Below are 20,415 nucleotides of genomic sequence, written 5' to 3'. Positions count from 1 at the left end.
GTAAAGTAAGCCAGGCAAAAAAAGTCAAATACTTCGTGTCCTCACTCATATATGGGAGCTAAGAAAATTGATCTCGTGAAGGTAGAGAATAGAATGACAGTCATCAGGAACTAGGGACAGTGGGGATGCAGGGGTATGAAAAAGGGTTGGTTAATTGTACAAATAGACAGTTCTATAGATAGAATGAGTCCTGGTGTTCAATAGCCCAAGAAGATGATCATAATTAAGAATAATTGATTGTATATTTCAAAATAGCTAGAAGAAAAGATTTAGAATATTCTCAAACACAAAGAAATTATAAATATTTAAGTTGATGGAGATCCCAACTACCCAGATTTAATCATTAAACATTTTATGCCTATATTAAAGCATTAAATATGTACCACTCACCAACCCACTGTGTATCTATAGGATTGTTTTTAGTCCTTGCATCCCTAAGGCCACCCTCATGATGTAGGAGAGCTGCCTATTTGCACAGCAGTTCGCTCGGAAATCAGCGTCTGCCAAGATGGCTTGCATTTGAGGAAACCGACTTTTCTTTGCACCTGAGGATCTGCATTTCTAACAAGTTCCAAGGTAACGCTGATGCTTCTAGTTCAGGGCCCACTTTGAGAACCATGTGCCGGCTGCGATGCAGTGTTGCTGATAGCTCTGTATAGATCTAGCACATCCCTGCCTCTGAGCACCAGAAAGACCCCAGCTGCATCCCAGAGCAGAACCCCAATATGGGAGCTAGACAGCACGCTGGTCCCTTCCATGGCGCCCCAGCTCATTCTCCTACACCAGCAGTCCCCACCATCTTCGGCACCAGGGACCAGTTTCATGGAAGATAATTTTCCACAGACCCAGGTAGGGGGAATTAGGGAGAATTAGATTCTCACAAGGAGCACACAACCCAGATTCCTCACAGGCACAGCTTATAGTAGGGTTCGGACTCCTCTGAGACTCTAGGGCTGCAGTTGATGTGAAGGAGGAGGGTCTCAGGTGGTGATGCCGGCAACGGGGAGTGGCTGTAAACAGAGATGAAGCTTCCTGGGATTGCCGGCATTCACCTCCTGGTGTATATCTGGGTCCTAACAGTCCATGGACCAATACTGGTCCATGCCTGGGGGTTGGGGACCACAGTCCTATACTGTTCCCCATTTGGGGCTTCTAAGGTTCACCAGCAGCATTTTCGTTATGTGCAATCTAGGGGCCTAGTCCACCCACAGGTCTCCCCTCCCCTCTCAGCAGCAGCCTCTTCTCCTGACCCTGGGCTACTTCCACTGCCCAGCTCAGCATGACCCAGGGGCCTCCCCCAACCTGGCCTTGCATTTTTGCCCACTTAAGAACATTTTAGCTGCTATTTAAGTCCTTGTCTTAAGAAGGGAAATAAATTATCTTGGTCTCATAGGAGTCCAGGTCCCCTCTTCCCGAATGTTCAAGTTCTTGACAGAGATTCTTCAATAAGAAGAAACTGGTTTTCTCCCCAGTTAGACTTCTCTGTGGAAAGGGTGAGACCTGAGGAGTCAGACACGTGACTGAACCTCGTTTTGGAAAACTACTGAGGCCTTGGGCAAGACCCTTTCTCTTCTAGACAGCCCAAGAACCAGATGAAGATGATGTCCCCTGCCTGGGAAGATGGCTGTAGGGTTCACATTGCCATGTGGGGATGCCATTGTGTCAGAATCAGCACCTTGTGTGGTGCCGACCATAGGGTGGAAACAAAATGTCTGTTGATTACGTTTCTGAAAGCCTCTGTTGTGTCAGTCACTAGGTGCAGTGTCCAGATTCTGGCACTGCCGCTCGCTGGTTCCATTTGCCCTGCAGCCTCCTGAGGATGACTGACAAAGATGTCACCGACATCCCATGTCCTGCCGCCAGCCCATGCCCACACTATTGGCCATGGTTCCCACCACCCCCCATTTTTCTAGAATTTTCCTGTGAGTGAACCCTCCTATTTTGAGCACACCATCTTCTTCCTGATAGGACCAGTGTGACACAGAGCACACTGCGGACTGTGTGGCCCTCCTTCACCTCCAGGAAGGGATCTCCAGAGCAGGGCCAGTTGGCGAGCACACTTTGTTCACGCTGGACCCAAACCAGGCTGCTCCCATTTTCCAAAGACTCTGGATAATGGGGTCTGACCACAGCCTCCCAAAGCCCAAGTGAGGGGTGAGAGCCCATCAGACTTGCTCTTGGGATGAACCTGTTACGGAAAGGCAGGAGGGAGCCCTGAAGACCCCACGCAGCAGACAGCCTGGAGCTTCTCCACTGCCCTTCCTTACCCCTGCACTTCAGAATTGTGGTTTACAGGAAAAGTTTCCATCTTTCTAGGGTGCTACCTCTACTTTTATGCTAAATATTATTTAATAGCTATCATTTGCTAAATACTGACAAAATTTTTGCTTACTTTGAATACATATGGGGTTATAGAAAAGAGACCAAAACATTCAGAGAGGTTCGGTCTTATTTTAAAAATCATAATACCCAGAACCCAGAATTATTAAAAAGAAATTCCTTAACTCACTGAAGCATAAATCTGAAATTTATTAATAGTACCCAGTCATTGCTGAAGAAGCGAAACGTTTTATTTTCTGAAAGGTGTGTATTCCAAAGAGCTACTTGTATTATTGCAGGGCAGAGGTTGCTAAACTTTCTTTTATAGAATTTAGAGCTATCTATTGGAGATACTGTTGCCGTCAGCACTTCTTATCTGAACACACCTGTGTCAACAGGATTGCCATCTGAGAAAACTCAAGTGCAGAAGTGCTGTTTACATTAAGACTTCAGTCTGAATCAAATTTCAGCTGCCACAAGACTCTGTTTACTTTGGTGCCACTGTTCTTGGTGTCCCAAAAGTAAATCTTGTGGCACATTTCAGTGGTCTAATGCTTCTGGCTCACTCTTGGACCACTTGGACTGAACTACTGATCACAGTCAAACTCAGCTTAGAATCTAAACTCACCAAGAGCTGGCTTAGCCCGTAACTAGCTCACAGGAATCACTGAATAAATTTAGCTGCTCTTCTTGTTATTCTAAGCCTAGCAATGTTTTGAGTTATCTTTCGGTTTAAGAATTTCACAGAATAAGTGTATATTATGCATTTCTATAATTACTAACTTGAGGTAGGGTTTGGGGAATTGGGGAAAATGGGAGAAAACAAGAGTGTCCCCCCTTTCTACCACTGAACGCAATCTCCCCGTTGATGTATTCCCTACTACTTACACGAAGCATGCTCCGTATTTGGAACCTAGTAGGAATAGAAACCCTACCTTTAGTGCTGTATTTTGCCATGTACAATGCGATCCTGTATATAATATGTGCCAACATTTTTGACCCATTTTTTTTTTTCAGGAAAAAAAACTTTCATTTTAATTTTTTAATTCAAATTTGTGTTTGTTTATGTTCAGGTACTTGTGTTTTGTATTATAAAGGAAATTTAGCGTTTATTTTTTAACATGCTATGATACAAGAAATTTGATGTGCTGGTAACAAATAGTAGTACTCATGAATAATGCACATCCTTATTTTTCCCTCAAAAATTTGGGCAAAAGTGGGTATTATGCATGGCAAAATATGTGATTTTATTACCATGAAAGGTGTGGTGAATGCATTTCTGGGAGTTGGACTTGGGATATTCGAGGGAACAAGGCACTTTTCTGGATCTGAGAGAGAAGTCCTCACCTTCAGGAAGAGAGAAAACCATTTCCAATCATCACCAACCATCAAATTGAGGGGATGATGTGAGTTGCAAATGATGTGTTAGGAGAGTGGTTCTCAACCTGTGGGTCGTGACCCCTTTGGACTGTATTAAAGGTTTGCAGCATCAGGAAGGTTGAGAAGTACTGTAATTTAGGACTATATTTCTGAAGCTGCAAGGTGTATAAACAGAGTGGTGGTCACCCAGAGAAGTCCATGTCCTAACCTCTGAAACTTGTAGATATATTCCCTTGGCAAAAGGGACTTTGCAGAGATGATTAAGGACCTTGAGATGGGAAGCTTTTTCCTGGCTTATTCAAGTGGACCCAATATAGTCACGAGTGGCCTAAAAAAGAGTCACAGGAAGAGGTGTGAAGGTGGAAGTGGTGGAATGACCCTTGACTGGAGGGGCCCTATGCTGAAGCATGCGGCAGCCTGGAGAAGCTAGCAAAGGTGGGGACACGGCTTTTCCCCTAGAGCCTGAAGACACAGCCCTGCCAGTACCTTGATTTTAACTCAGTGAAATCCACCTGGGACTTCTGTCCTCCAGAACTGTTGTATGAACTGGGTGTAGTGGTGGGCACCTACAGTCCCAGTTACTAGGGAGGCTGAGGCAAGAGGATCACTTGAGCCCAAGTGTTAGAGATTGCTGTGAGCTAGGCTGATGCCACAGCACTCAACCCAGGGCGACAGAGTGAGACTTTGCCTCAAAAAACAAATTAATTAATTAGTCAGTTAATAAATAATTTAATGAATTAAAATAAAGGCTGGGTGCAGTGGCTCACACCTGTAATCCTAGCACTCTGGGAGGCTAAAGTGGGTGGATTGCTTGAATTTAGGAGTTCAAGACCAGCCTGAGCCAGAGCGAGACCCCATCTCTAAAAATAGCTGGGTGTTGTGGCAGGTGCCTGTAGTCCCAGGTACTTGGGAGGCTGAGACAAGAGGATCACTTGAGCCTAGAAGTTTGAGGTTGCTGTGGGCTATGACGTCCTGGGACTCTACTAGGATGTCAGAGTGATACTCTGACTCAAAAAAAAAAGAAAGTAAATAAAATAATAATAATAAAAAGCAACTGTAGGATGGCACTGTTTCAAGCTACTCAGTCTGGGGTATTTTGTTCCAGCAGTAATAGGATGCTTAAACACACGCGTTTGCCTCAATCTATGCAAATATAGATCTTTAATCACTATTTATGCATAACTAAGGCTCAAAATTCTTTAAAATTATTTTTTATTAAATCATAACTTTGTACATTGATGCCTTTATGGGGTTCAGGGTATTTCTTTGATATACAATGTGAAATGTTTGCATTGAACTAAGTAACACATCCATCACATTTATACTCATTTCTCAATAGTTGTGAAATGTACCATTGCATCATGTACACTAGGTGAGGTCCCCCCAAATACCCTCCCTCCTTCCGTGTCCCCCCTCCCCTCCCTCTCCTTTTCCCTTCTACTTTCTGAACTATAGCTATGTCTTGCCATTCATAGGAGTGTGTAGGTGGTTATATATTGATTTCACACTAGTATTGAGTACATTGGATACTTTTTTCCCCATTCTTGAGATACTTTACTAAGAAGAATATGTGCCAGCTCCATCCAGATAAACATAAAAGAGGTGAAGTCTCCATCCTTTCTTATGGCTGCATAGTATTCTATGGTGTACATATACCACAATTTGTTAATCCATTCATGGGTCGATGGGCACTTGGGCTGTTTCCATGTCTTGGCTATTATGAATTGGGCTGCAATAAACATTCTGGTGCAAATGTCTTTGTTGTAAAATAATTTTTGATCATCTGGGTATATACCTAGTAGAGGAATTGCAGGATCGAATGGTAGGTCTACTTTTAGTTCCTTGAGTGTTCTCCAAACTTCTTTCCAAAAAGGTTGTATTAGCTTGCATTCCCACCAGCAATGTAGAAGCGTTCCCTTCTCTTCACAGGCACACCAACATCTGTAGTTTTGGGATTTTGTGATGTGGGTTATCTTACTGGAATTAGATGATATCTCAAAGTGGTTTTGATTTGCATTTCTCTGATGATTAAGGAAGATGAGCATTTTTTCATGTGTTTTAGGCCTTGTGCCTGTCTTTATCAGGGAAGTTTCTGTTCAAGTCTCTTGCCCACATAGAAATGGGGTTATTTAGTCTTTTCTTATTGATTAGTTTGAGTTCTCTGTCTAGGTATCAGACCTTTGTCAGAAGCACAACCTGCAAAAATCTTCTTCCATTCTGAAGGTTGTCTGTTTCCTTTACTTACTGTGCTCTTGGCTGTGCAAAAGCTTTTTAGTTTGATCAGATCCCAGTAATATATTTTTGGTGTTGCTTCAATTGCCCAGGTTGGAGGGGTCCTCCTCATAAAATATTCTCCCAGGCCGATTTCTTCAAGTGTTTTCCCTGCACTCTCTTCTAGTATTTTTATAGTTTCATGTCTTAAGTTTAAATCATTTATCCAGTGAGAATCAATTTTTGTTAATGGTGAAAGGTGGCGGTCCAATTTCAATCTTCTACAGGTTGCTAGCCAGTTCACCCAGCACCATTTGTTAAATAGGGAGACTTTCCCCCCAGACTTTCCCCCCTCCCTATTTGTTAAATAGGGAGACTTTCCCCCCTATTTTTGATAGGCTTGTCAAAGATCAAATGATGATAAGTAACTGGGTTCATCTCTTGGTTCTCTATTCTGTTCCATAAATCTGCCACTCTGTTTTTGTGCCAGTATCATGCTGTTTTGATCACTATAGATTTATAGTATAGCCTGAAGTCTGGTAATGTGATATCTCCTAATTTGTTCTTATTTCTGAGTAATGTATTTGCTATTCAAGGTTTTTTTCTGATTCCATATAAAACAAAGTACTATTTTTTCAAGTACTGTAAAGTATGACAATGGTGCTTTAATAGGGATTGCATTAAATCTGTAGATTGCTTTGGGTAGTATGGACATTTTAACAATGTTGATTCTTCCCAGCCATGAGCGTGGTATGTTTTTCCATTTGTTACTGTCTTCAGCTATTTCTTTTCTCAGAGTTTCATAGTTCTTTTTATAGAGATCTTTCACATCCTTTGTTAGGTAAATTTCCAGATATTTTATCTTCTTTGGCACTATTGTAAAAGTAATAGAGTCCTTGATTGTTTTTTCAGCTTGACTATTGTTGGCATATATAAAAGCTACTGACTTGTAAGTATTGATTTTTTATCCTGAGATGCTGCTGTATTCCTTGATCACTTCTAAGACTTTTGAAGTTGACTCCCTGGGATTTTCCAGGTATAGGATCATATCATCAGTGAAGAGTGAGAGTTTGATCTCCTCTGACCCTATTTGGATACCCTTGATCACCTTCTCTTGCCTGATTGCGACAGCTAAGACTTCCATTACTATGTTGAATAGCAGTGGAGACAGTGGGCATCCTTGCCTTGCTCCTGATCTGAGTGGAAATGTTTTCAGTTTTATTACCATTCAATATGATATTGGCTGTGGGTTTGCTGTAGATGGCCTCTATCAGTTTAAGAAATGTCCCTTCTATGCCTATTTTCTTAAGAATTCTGATCATGAAAGGATGCTGGATATTATCAAAGGCTTTTTCTGCATCAATTGAGAGAATCATACGGTCTTTGTTTTTTATTTTATTGATGTGATGTATTATATTTATAGATTTGCATATGTTGAACCAACCCTATAACCCTGGAATAAAACTAATTTGATCATGGTGTATAATTTTTTTGATGTGTTGTTGAATTCTGTTTGCTAAGATCTTATTGAATATTTTTGCATCAATATTCATTAGTGATATTGGTCTATAACTTTCTTTATTTGTTGGATCCTTTCCTGGTTTGGGTATCAGGGTGATATTTGCTTCATAGAATGTGTTGGGAAGTATTCCTTCCTTTTCTATGCTTTGGAAAAGGTTGTATAATACAGGTACTAGTTCCTCTTGAAAGATTTGATAGAATTCAGATGTGAAGCCATCTGGTCCTGGGCTTTCCTTTTAAGGGACATTTTGTATTGTTGATGCTATTTCAGTGTTTGTATATACAGTATATACAGTGGTTGATATAGGTCTATTCAAGAGTTCTAATTCTTTCTGTTTGAGTCTAGGAAGGTGGCATGCTTCCAGGTATTGGTTCATTTCCTTCATATTTTCATATTTCTGGGAATAGAGATTTTTGTAGTAATCATTGAGGATTTTTTGAATTTCTGAAGTGTCTGTTGTTATTTCTCCTTTGTCATTTCTGATAGATGATATTAGGGATTTTAATTTTCTATTTCTGGTTAGGTTGGCCAAAGGTTTATCAATTTTGTTAATTTTTTCAAAAAACCAACTTTTACTTTCGTTGATCTTCTGAATGATTCTTTTGTTTTCAATTTCATTTAATTCTGCCCTAATTTTGGTTATTTCCTTTCTTTTGCTGGATTTGGGGTTGGAATGTTCTTTCTTTTCCAGATGCTTGAGATGATCCAATAAATTGTTGGCTTTCTCTCTTTCTGTTTTCTTGAAGAAGGCTTCCAATGCTATAAATTTCCCTCTTAGGACTGCCTTTGCAGTATCCCACAGGTTTTGATAATTTGTGTCTTCGTTATCATTTTGTTCCAAAAATTTGGCGAATTCCTTCTTAATCTTGTCTTTGACCCAGCTATCATTCAGCCTAAGATTATTTAGCTTCCATGACTTTGTTTGAGTATGAACATTCCCATTGTTGTTGAGTGCAGCTTTTATTCCATGGTGGTCCAAGAAGATACAGGGAATAATTTCTATACGTTTAAATTTGCTGAGATTAGACTTGTGTCCTAGGATATGATCTATTTTGGAGGATGACTCAGGCTGATGAGAAGAATGTATATTCAGTTTTATTAGAGTGAAATGTTCTGTAGAGATCTGTAAAGTCCATTTGTTCTAGAGTCAGGTTTAAGTCTAACATTTCTTTGTTTAGTTTCTTCTGAGAGGATCTATCCAAAACTGTCAAAAGGGTGTTAAAATCTCCAACTATTATACTGCAGGAAGATATCAAGTTGTTCATATGCATTAGGGTCTGCTTTAAAAATTGAGGAGCATTCTGGTAGAGTGCATAAATGTTAATTATTGAAATCTCTTCATGTTGGGTGTTTCCTTCACCGAGTGTGGATGGGTATAGGATGGCTTGACTTAGAACATGGACAAGAATTTCCTGTGGAGGGCAGGGGTGAGGAGGCAACTCTTATCAAACAGAAGCACAGGGGGCCTGTGATGTCACCCTGGGAAGTCACACTGCAGGGATGGGGATGGGGGTGACTGGAGCAAAGTCAGTCTGCTCCAACACAAGCCACAGAGGCAAGCCTTGACTTTCCAATTGGAGAAGGCTAGTGTGTCCCCACAGGCAGTGGGGGAGGGCTGAGGCCCCACCACTCCCAGCAGTGTTGGGGACCACACAAACGGGCCTGCAACAAGGAGGTGCTTCCTAGGTGGACTACTGTCCAGGTGAGCTCCTGCTCTGTTTTCTGTTCCAATTTTCTTAGCTCTGTCTCATCAGGACTACCGTGACAGCAGATGCCCTGTCTCACTGGGTCTGTCTACTGTCCACATCACTGATGTGAGTGTCCCCCCACAGATAGCCTTGCTTTCAAGCCCTGCACACTCGCCCCTTCCCACAGGTAAAGCCCTGCACCTGGGCTGGTGACTGCTCCACCCTGCAGTCCAGCCATGTGACTTGTTCCCATTCTTTCTTCACATCAGCCCTTTCAGAACTCCACACTCCCCCTCTCAGAACTCCACGCTCCTCCTCTCAGAACTCCACGCTCCCCCCTCTCAGAACTCCACGCTCCCCCTCTCAGAACTCCACGCTCCCTCCTCTCAGAACTCCACGCTGCCCCCTCTCAGAACTCCACGCTGCCCCCTCTCAGAACTCCACGCTCCCCCCTCTCAGAACTCCACGCTCCCTCCTCTCAGAACTCCACGCTCCTCCTCTCAGAACTCCACGCTCCCCCCTCTCAGAACTCCACGCTCCTCCTCTCAGAACTCCACGCTCCCCCTCTCAGAACTCCACGCTCCCCCTCTCAGAACTCCACGCTCCCCCCCCTCAGAACTCCACGCTCCCCCCTCTCAGAACTCCACGCTCCCTCCTCTCAGAACTCCACGCTCCTCCTCTCAGAACTCCACGCTCCCCCCTCTCAGAACTCCACGCTCCCCCCTCTCAGAACTCCACGCTGCCCCCTCTCAGAACTCCACGCTGCCCCCTCTCAGAACTCCACGCTCCCCCTTCTCAGAACTCCACGCTCCCTCCTCTCAGAACTCCACGCTCCCCCTCTCAGAACTCCACGCTCCCCCCCCTCAGAACTCCACGCTCCCCCCTCTCAGAACTCCACGCTCCCCCCTCTCAGAACTCCACGCTCCTCCTCTCAGAACTCCACGCTCCCCCCCTCAGAACTCCACGCTCCCCTCTCTCAGAACTCCACGCTCCTCCTCTCAGAACTCCACGCTCCCCCCTCTCAGAACTCCACGCTCCTCCTCTCAGAACTCCACGCTCCCCCCTCTCAGAACTCCACGCTCCCCCCTCTCAGAACTCCACGCTCCCCCTCTCAGAACTCCACGCTCCCCCTCTCAGAACTCCACGCTCCCCCCTCTCAGGTCCCCTCAGACCCTCTACTGCTGCCCTCAGCAGCGGTTGTTCTACTTCTGGAAAATGTCACAGAGCCTCTTCATCACATGATCCTTCTCTAATAAGGTGAGGTGTGTGTCACTTTACAAAGAGCCTAGCAAGTTCTGTACCAGACTGAATGTGACCACTCCAGAAGAGGGCTGGAAGGGGCAGGACCGCGGAGGGATGAGGTGCCTGGTGTCCCACACTTGTTTCCATCTTTTTTTCCCCAAAAATAGAGAAACTTTGATCAAGCAATATGAAAAGTGCTTTTCTTTCCCAGTCAGGGGCACTTTACAGAAAGTTCACAAAGTCCTTGTTTCTGGAGAGGCTCTTGCTGCAGCTGTTTCTTGCCTGATTTGACGATTTTTTTTTTTCCTGCTCATATTTGAATGTTTTACCACATTTCCTTCCCTCAGGTCTCTGCTAAGCCATATGTGCCTTAGAAAAATGTCCTCCTTTAGGCTGGATGCTGCCCTGGGAGGCCTGGCTGGCTTGACAAGTGGACAGGGCTTTGTTCTGATCTGTTCCTGGGTGGCAGCACTGCTTGGCAAGCAGAGGGTGGGCTGCCTTCCAGCCCCCTGGGCTCCTCTTTGGCGGACGGTTCTGCGGGCACAGCCTGTACACTGGGGCAGGGGTCCTGCCGTCCTTCACAACGGTAGCGCCTTCCCCACTCACAGAGGACCTCTACTTCTCTGCCACTCTGACAAACAGTGGCATTAACACAGACCACGCTGGTGTGTGGTTTTCAGAATGCCACTGTCATCAGCCACTGCTGCCTTTCCTGCACCACTGCTAAAAGCAAAAGAGTTATCGGTTCTTCAGAACTATGAAAATCAGGTAAACTCCAACAGCAGGAAACTGGAACTGCGGGGAGGCCAGCACTCACAGGAGAGCATGGGCTTTATAAACGACTTGGCACTCCCGGTGCCGCTGTCAGGACAGCTCAGCCCTGGGGACCTCACACACAGGGCACCAGGCAATGACTTGGCAGCAGCCAATCTGAGTCCTGGAAGACACGTTGGGGTCTTTTCAGAACACCCGGCTCTGGCCAGGTGAGGGCTTTGTGCCCAGCCCCTCAGGAGAGAGATGTGGGACATGGAACCACTCAGCTGTGGTCCAGATCAGCACCCGGCCGTGGCCCTGCCTGGCCTTGCAGTCAGGCATGTGGGACAGGGATGGGAGGGGCTCCTTGGCTGCCCATCCTGCCTGCCTATGTGAGTGGCAAGCTGTGTGGCTGTGCCTGTCCCAGCCATCACTCAGGTCTCCTGTGGGCTTTGCAGCCTTGCCATCGCCTTTGATTAAGGCAGCTCCTCCCACAGCTGGGCACCTGCTGCTCAGGCCCAGGGCAGATCTTGGTCAGCGTGTTCCTTTCCTGGGGCTGCCACTCCTAGGGGTGGCTTCAAAAATTGGAAAGGTATCATCTAACAGTTCTGTGGGCTGAAGGTCTGAGACTCAACTGTTGGGGGGCTGCTTGCCCCGGAGGCCTCTCCTCCAGCTAGCATGTTGCTGGCAGTCCTTGGCTTTCCCTGGCTTGTGGAAGTATCGCTTGATCTCTGCCGCCATCTTCACCTGCTGTTCTCCCTGTGTGTGAGTCTGTGTCCTAATTTTCTTTCTTCCTAAGAACACGAGTCACGGCAGATGAGGACCCCACTCACCCCACTATGGCCTCACTGTAACTAATTATACCTGCAACTACCCTATTCCTAAATAAGGCACGCTCTGAGGGACTGAGGGTTCCAGCTTCAACATATGAATTTATGGGGGGAGGGGCACACAATTCAGCATAAAAGGCCATCTGCACTGTGCAACTTACTGCTTTAGAACACAGATATTCTCCCACCTTTTAAAAAGGTCTGTACATATGGTGTCTAAAACCACAGGCATAGGAGGCCTGAAATGGCTGTCTCTATAATCTATCTATGACTTTTAGCATCTTGTTCCTATAATCACAGATGTGAACATTCCTGTTCTCCTTCAGAAAGAACTTGCTGCTTTAAAACATATCTCTCTTCCAGGTTAAAGACCCTGGAAGAGAGAAGGGAAGCAGCTCTCAGGCCCCTGGAGTGAATATATTAGCACTGGCCCTGCCAATATTGTCTATTGTCACAGGAGAAAACAATGCCAAAGACATACGTGTCGCTAAATTGAAGGAGCCAGTTTCCTAGTCTTTGGGGGTGGTGGTGGTATTTTTGAGGCAATTAAGTTAAAGACCCGAACTTTTACACACAAAGACTTTTCTATTTTTTCCTGTGATAAATCATGACCAAAAAAATGCTTTCCTAAGTCATGTGAATTATGAAGTTAGGCTGAACTATGTACAGAATGCAAGTTTTTTGGCAATGTGATTTTTAGCTTGTACATGCCCTCATTCCCATTGTGAAGTATTTGTAAGAAAGTTCTAGAAGTAGAATGCTTTTCAAATATTATGTGTATTTTAAATTTTATTAGGTGTTATCTAATGATCTCCATAGACATATTAGATGACTTAATGTTTTCAGTTTTCTCTTATAATTTAAAAATGAGCGTGCATAGAAGAACCGGCTATTTTTTTTTTAAAAGGAGAAGTTGAGGGTGGACGTGATGGCTCACACCCGTAAATCTTAGCACTCTGGGAAGCCAAGGTGGGTGGACTGCTTTAGCTCAGGAGTTCGAGACAAATCTAAGCAAGACAAGACCTCATTTCTAAAAAAATAGCCGGGTGTTGTGGCGGCGCCTGCTCCCAGCTACTTGGGAGGCTGAGACAAGAGGATCACCTGAGCCCAGGAGTTTGAGGTTGCTATGAGCTATGATGCCAGGGCACTCTACCAAGAGTGACATAGTGAGACTCTGTCTCAAAAAAATGGAATAAAATAAAATAAAAAAGGAGACGTTTAATGTTATGCATGAAGATTGCCTGGAAACTTTGTCCATGAAACCACAGCTCAGTGTCAGGGTACCACGAGCATAATTTTTAGAATTCATTTGAGGAGAATTGCCTGTGTTTATTCTATTACTTTGAATGTTCCTGATTTTGTAATAGAACTTTTTCTCTCACAGCTCTGGAGGCTAGAAGTTGGAGATTAAGGTGAATCTAATATTATGCCTTGGGTGTATTTTCTACATACCAGATCTGTTATTAAATGAATCATTTAGAATTGATTTGAACTATAACCAAAAAATCCATTTGTCAAGCTGGAGGAAGACACTGGTCACCAAATGTAGCACCTAAGCTGAGGATGCAGGCTGCAATGGAGTTACCTTTACACCTGGTGAACATTTTCTTTTCTTTTTTTTTTTTTTTTTTGCAGTTTTTGGCCGGGGCTGGGTTTGAACCTGCCACCTCTGGTATATGGGGCTGGTGCCCTACTCCTTTGAGCCACAGGCGCCGCCCTCATTTTCTTCCTCAAGTCATACATAGGTGATGGACACATTTCAGAAAGAACATTGCCTGTTATCATTAGGGGGTTGAATAGTGTCCTCTCCAAACTCATGTCCTTTCTAGAATCTCAGAATGGGACCTTATTTGGAAATAGGGCCATTGCAGATGTGATTAGTCAATACAAGGTCATACTGGGGTAGGGTGGCCTTCATTCAATGTGTGTGGTGTCCTATGAAACACAGATACAGCAGTGACAGTGGGTGACAATGGGAGCAGACACTAGAGTGATGCTTCTACTGGCCAAGAAATACCAAGGTCTGCCAGCAACACCAGAAGCTAAGAGAAAGGGAACGTGGCTCTGCGATTCTGGACTCCTGCCTCCAGGACTGTGAGGAACACACTGCAGGTGTTTGAAAACACCTGGTTAGTGGAACTTTTCTTAGTGGCCATAGGAAATTAATACATCATGCAGATTTATGTGTTTTGATTAAATAGGAAAAAAGCTTATTTTCCCAAGAACATCTCAGATGTACAAATGTCTGCTATGTCCTGACAGAGCTTATAATAACATCTTGTCATTCAAGACAGAGTGTAGACATTTTCAGTGCTCAGTTTGAGAACTTCTACTATGCACTCTTATGTAAATACATTGTATGGATTTTCTAGTCTTGCCCGCACTCCTTGAGCCAAAATTCCCTTAACGGCTGTGTTGTCACACATCCTCACCTCGTAAATGGATGACTCTAAACCTTCTCTCCAGGGAGAGCTTGCTTTCCTCAGCCTGTAGGGGGTTTGGGCAGTTTGAATCTAGGAACATGGGGAGGAACCAGGCCCTCCTTCTGTAAGTCTCTGCACGATTTTGTCCCTTGTCCGCTCAGCTGTGCCACTTCCTAACCTGAGTCTGGCCTTGAACTCTGTTGCACTCATACCAAGTCCCCAGAACAAGAGCTGCTGCACGCAGAGGTGCGAGCCGGCCCATCTGACCCAGGCCCCCTTATGTCGAACCCACGAGATGGGCCAGCTTTCTCAGTGATAGATTTTCCGCTTCTGAAACCAAGGGACAAAGGTACAAAACAGTGACTCCCTGGTTCTTTGTGTTGCAACCCCAGTATGATGAGTCAACAATTTTCAACTCAACTCCTTACAATACTGTTCTTATTCTGTCACCATCGCTAGGGAGGATGTGGAATGTTCCTCAGACCTCACCCTTGTTTTTATTTCCTTATCAGCTCACCTGGGACATTCAGCCTCTTTCTCGCCTTTCTCTCCTGCAAGGGATGGAATCAAGACGCAATCGTGGGCAGGGGACTGTGGCTCACACCTGTAATCCTAGCATTCTGGGAGGGTGAGGCAGGCGGATTGCCTGAGCTCAGGAGTTTGTGACCAGCCTGACCAAGAGCAAGATCCCATCTCTAAAAATAGCCTGGTGTTGTGGCGGGCACCTGTCGTCCCAGCTACTCAGGAGACTGAGGCAAGAGGATCGCTTGAGCCCAAGAGTTTCAGGTTGCTGTAAGCTATGAGCCACGACACTCTGCCCAGGGTGACAAAAGTGAGAGTCTTAAAAAAAAAGATGCAATTGTGTCTGAGAGCTTCTCCCGCTCTGACACATGGAAAGGTGACTGGCTGGGCGGTCTTAGCTCCATGGTTCCATATCACGCATCCTGTCCCTTTTGCTAGGGATGTTTCCTGGTAGCTCGACCAGCCAAGGCAGTAAGCCCTCTATTTGTTTTCTGTTCTTCATGGAATGGTGCAGTGACTCAGAGATAAGGCAGAACATTATTAATCAAAAAAACCAAGGAAACAAAAAAATCACATAATTCTACTCTCTTGGTAGGCGTGTGGCATGGGTTTGGCATGGCATCTAAGGCTTGTACATCCTTCAGCTTTGACAAAAACTCCTTGTGGCAGCTCTCACTGACCTCATACCATAACCGCAGTGCAGAGTGGGAAAAGGTTTATGGGTTTATGTTCCTGCCCCTTGAGGTTATAAGTTTTTTCACGGCAGGGTTATTTTATATTCTCACGTGGTAAATAAACAGCTGAGTAAATCAGTAATTTGGGCCCACCCTGGGCAGCCCAGCTGGACCACCTGGATTTCTTCCTGCCATTCATTTCTGTTCTCCCCACACTCTTAACATAGCACCGAGAGCCTGCTTTTCAGATCCTACCTGCTAATTTACCCAAAGCGTCATCGTTCTGGACATGTACCCACATGGGCGAGTTGGGGACCAGACTGTACTAGATCTTCCCACAGTCTAATTTTAGGACACAGCAGAAACCTGTGGACATGGGCAAGGGTCCAGTCTAAGAGTGCCCAGTCATCCAGAGGCATTTAGAACCACAGTTCTCAAAGTGTCATCCCAGGAGCAGCAGTGGCAGCGGCATCACCTGGGAACGTGAGCTCTACCCCAGACCTGCTGGACCAGGGGATGACAGGGGACAGCAACAGGTCAGAGTAAGCCCTCCCTCAAGTGAGCCCCACGCGTGCCCAGGTTTAAACAGCCAAAAGAGCTCCAGGTCAGACATTCTGTTCTTGCTGCTGGCTGGGAGGAAGGAGGCTGTCCCAGAGGTCATGTGCCAAAGGATGCCTTTTATGTGGTGCAGCCCCAGCTTCTGGCTATACAAGCAGAGCTTGTGGTAGGAACACCTCCCTGGAACCTCAAGATTGTTCTTTCATTGACCCAAGAGTGTACAGGAAGAGGAGAGCATCTTAAATGGCTGACGTGAGGTACCTTCAAGGCTAGTACATCCTTTCACATTCAGGCAAGCCGCTGCCTTGGAAAAACTCATCCGAATCCTGTAGAAGCCCAGCCAGGAGCCTGAGAGCCAGGAGAGGCAGTTGTATAAAGTATCCTTCACTAAGTGAACAGATGTCCCAAATCTGTAGGCCTTGGAAGATAGAACTCTGTAGAACTGGAAGCTTCAGACCTAATTTAGCATATGCACTTGCTAAGTTTCAGAGAAGAGAGTGAGGTGGGGTGAGAGGAAAGAGACCAAATAGTCAGAAGCTTCAGCAAAAGCATCCCCAGCCCCACAAAGGCCTCGAAGGCCATCTTTCCTTCACTATGGCTTCTCCCCAGCCCAGTAAGAAGTCCTCTGTCATTCAACGGAGTCACCCCTGGAGACAACAGACTTCTCTCCACCCCGACTCTGATAAGCACACAGATGCTGTAAACTAAGCAAGGGTCAGTGAACAGCAGCTCAGGGCCAAGTCCACCCACTGCCTATTTGTGTAAGGCCAGCAAGCTAAGAATAGTTTTTATGTTTTTAAATGATTGAAAACAAAAAGACTATTCCGTGACTTATGAAAATTATATAAATTCAGATGTCAGGGTCCACAACTAAAGCTTTATTGAAATAGCTCTGTCCAAATGTGTTGTCTATAGCTGCTTTAGACAAGAGTTGAGAAATCACTGCAGAAACCATATGGGTTCCAGGGCCCAAAGTATTTACTATCTGGCATTTTCCAGAAAAGGTTGTCAACCCCTGCTGGAAAATGAAGGGTATGTAGTTCATCATCTCAAGGAGACACCTCAGCCAGGTCTAGCTAGGTCCTGTCACACCCAAAGCAGCTTTCTGTTTATTCTGCTGTTGTGATCAAGTCTAACCAACACCTTCATGGTACAGCTTTGCTCTCATCTCATCCCTCACTTCCCTGATCATTCAGAACTTCTGCCCCTGGGAGGGAGAAACTGCCTCATGTGAGAATCTGTTCCAGCCACATCGTGGCTTGAGCTTAGCTGGAGACACAGGTTTCCCTGAAGGTCACGTCTTCTTTGCTCCTGCCTCGTTTTCAAGCATTCCAAGTGTCCCCTTCAGTCACCAAAGCATCTGAAACAATTCTGGCATAATCTAAACACCAAAGATCAGTTTGTAAGAGGGGAAGTTACTACTACTTTTTTTTTCTTAAAAAGTCATTTTTAATGTATTTCTTTTTTTTTCACTTACCAACCCTTGCTATTGAAAAGTTGGGACTTTAGTAAAAAAACCAAACCTGTCTGCATATAAAATTTTGGTTGCTATCCACAGTTGCAAAAACCCTCAATTGGTAAGGACTAAATTGCAAACTAGAAAGCATCAATTCATGTGGAACTGAACTTCAAAAGCTAAGGAGCAGATACAGCCTCTGACAACTACCATGATTTGAACTGTTAGTAAATCAGTAATTTGGGCCCACCCTGGGCAGCCCAGCTGGACCACCTGCTCAGCATGGGCCAGGGGATTCTAATTCAGCATGGGTGCTATTTGGGACCTGAAGACCAATACACACTTCAGAGCACCTCCTAGAAAAGTTACACAGAGTGGCAAGTGAATGGTGTGTGTGGGAGGGACCCAGAACTCCAGCCCAGGAGGCCACCTGCAGAGCTGAGCTCTGTTGGGTCCACTTTTCTGACAGCCTCCACCCAAGAGGGAGGTTGCAGGTCTTTCTGGAATGAGCACAATTAGCCATAATTAAAAGTCCAAAGTGTGAACCACGACTGCTTCTATTTCTAAACCAGTGAGTGGCTCTGAACCATTCTGGTGTGGTAGGAGCTCCAAGAGCTCTGAGCCCTGAGGCATCAGCCCACCCAGCTGCTGGGGCAGCCGCCAGCATTTCCATCTAATAATTGGGAAAGTCAAGCCCCCAAGTGCTTGCTTTATTGGAGCAAGATCACAAGTGCTGGGAGAGGTAGACCTGGAACATAAATGCAGGCCGGCCAAGCTCAGGTCACTTCCCTCAACCACGCGGCCACATCACCAGCAAAGTGCTGGCTTGCGCCCTCCCATGGCACGATTTAGAGGGAAGTCACTTGACTCAGTTTCTCCATCTTTAAGAAAGAAGAGGGCGGCTCTGGCTCCCTGCATCTGCCCCGAGTCTCTCAGCTGTGTCCCAGAGACCTGCTCGTGCTCCAGCCAAAGGGGAACCAGCTGTTCAACTCCGCACCTGCTCTCAAATCAACCCCCGGACAAGTGCAGAACTGTCACAAAGGGAGGGCCCCGGCTCCTCTGGATCAAGGCTTCCTCCTGAACTCCAGGGTCACCTGGCCAGTCAGAGGCAAGGGAAGTGCAAAGGGGGCCACCCAGCTCCCACCAGACAGACGGAGCTTCTGCTGGCCTTGCTGTCACCTGCACTGACGCAACGCCCAGAGGACTGTGGTCCCTCCAGAAACAACTGTCCCCAACAGGTGGACAGGTCAGTCAAGATGATCACAAACTCAGAGTATGTGTGTCCTGATGCACAGTGACCAGCCAGGAGAGGGCATCAGGTGCTCCCGATATCCCCAGACCCCCACTGACCTCCAGGTCCCCTTACTTCCCTGGGCCAAGACACGTCCGTGCTGTGGCACCACACCCTTCCCCAACTCCAGCGCCAGCCGCTGCGGACAGCAGGACCAGAGTCTGCAGTCCCCATGGCCCCCTGTGGCCCCCTCCCTCCCCTTCCTGAGTTCCACTGAGCCCCGCCAGCCCCGCCTACCTGTGTGGCTCTGGAGCTCCCTGCGACTGGCTGGCAATGAGGAGGACAGCGGACAGGAGCACTTTTTTAAAAGGTGTCGCTCCTCCGACTTGGTTTCAGGCTCTGCCCAGCCCTACCTGTGCAGCAAGAGGTGTGCAAGGCGGAGCGGTCGGGCTCCACCCTCAGGGCGGCGGTGCTGCAGGGAGCGGAGGTTAGCGCCGCCTGAGCTCCACCATGGGACATCTATCCCTAGTGACTGCCCCAGGCCCTCCTGGGGGCCGGACACAGGCACTCTTAGGGGTGGTGAGGAGCCGGGGCCTGAGATTCCCGACGTGAGCTCCAGCCGTTGGGCACCTGGGCTTGTTAAAACACAGACCCCCACGCCCTGCCCCAGACTTGCTGACTCAATAGGTCAATGTTGGGGCTTGAGAACTTGAGACTTTGCCTTTCTTTCTTTTCTTTTTCTTTCTTTTTTTTTTTTGATGACAAATGAGTTTCAAAAATAAACAAATCAGACAGATTTACATTTGACAAGCAAGACTTTGCATTTCTAACAAGTCGAAGGTGATGGGGAGGCTGCTGGCCTGAGAACCACACTTTGGAAACCACTGCACAAGGAACACAGGTGACAGTCCTATGGGAGGAGCACTGGTCTGGGGGGGGGACACTGGTCAGTTGTCTGCGTGTGGGTGTCTTTACTGAAGACTAAAACTTCGAAAGCATTTCTGAAAGATTCTATATTTCCTTTCTTTAAGAATAACAGAAACAAAATAAGAATATAGTGATTATCTTCCTGTCTCTGACTGGGGGGAGGGTGTTCTGCAAACGCTAAGAGGAACACTTAAAAGGGAATGAAGGTGACGATGAAAATAATTCAAACTGCATATAAAACCAGCACATTGTACCTCACGATTGCATTATTGTACACAATTATGATTTAATAAAAAAATATATATATCATTAAAACTGTGAAAAAAATACAAATATATAATTAAAACTGTGGGAAAAAAAGGGGAATGAAGGTGAGTCCTCTGTCATTTTTAAAATCCTGGTGAAATACACATACCGTGGGACCTGCCCCCTCATCTGTCAGCAGCACCGTGTCCACCTGCGCTGTCATCTGCACAGTGCAGTGGCATTAACATTCTCTCTGTTGTGCAGCTGTCACTAGAACTGTCCCATCTTCCCATTAGACACTAGGTCAGATTCCCTCCTCCCTTGGCACCACCGTCCTCCCTTCTGTCTCTATGAACGAGGCGACTCTCCCCACCCCGTCAGTGGGATGCACAGAACTCGCCCCAGGTGCATCCGCGTGGCAGAGTGTGCCCGA

At 45.9% G+C, this 20,415-nt stretch overlaps 1 protein-coding gene across 3 annotated transcripts in view; it reads right to left on the bottom strand.

The window, feature by feature from the left end:
• SLC15A1 (solute carrier family 15 member 1) overlaps positions 1 to 19,410 on the bottom strand; it is a 50,040-nt gene extending 30,630 nt beyond the window's left edge. The window contains exon 1 of one of the 3 annotated variants that reach the window (XM_053563899.1): positions 19,107 to 19,410. Coding sequence is in view for 1 of the 3 variants with exons in the window: in XM_053563898.1 (XP_053419873.1) it covers positions 16,384 to 16,441 (58 nt within the window). In the remaining 2 variants the exon portion in view is untranslated. Of the gene's footprint in view, positions 1 to 16,383; positions 16,461 to 18,928; positions 19,016 to 19,106 lie in introns of those variants that run through there. The other 2 variants (XM_053563901.1, XM_053563898.1) reach the window with 2 other exon arrangements.
• Between the last annotated feature and the right edge of the window lie 1,005 nt (positions 19,411 to 20,415).

This window comes from Nycticebus coucang, chromosome 15 (assembly GCF_027406575.1).
Source record: "Nycticebus coucang isolate mNycCou1 chromosome 15, mNycCou1.pri, whole genome shotgun sequence".
NCBI lineage: Eukaryota > Metazoa > Chordata > Mammalia > Primates > Lorisidae > Nycticebus > Nycticebus coucang.
This window is presented reverse-complemented; position numbering and strand designations above follow the sequence as displayed.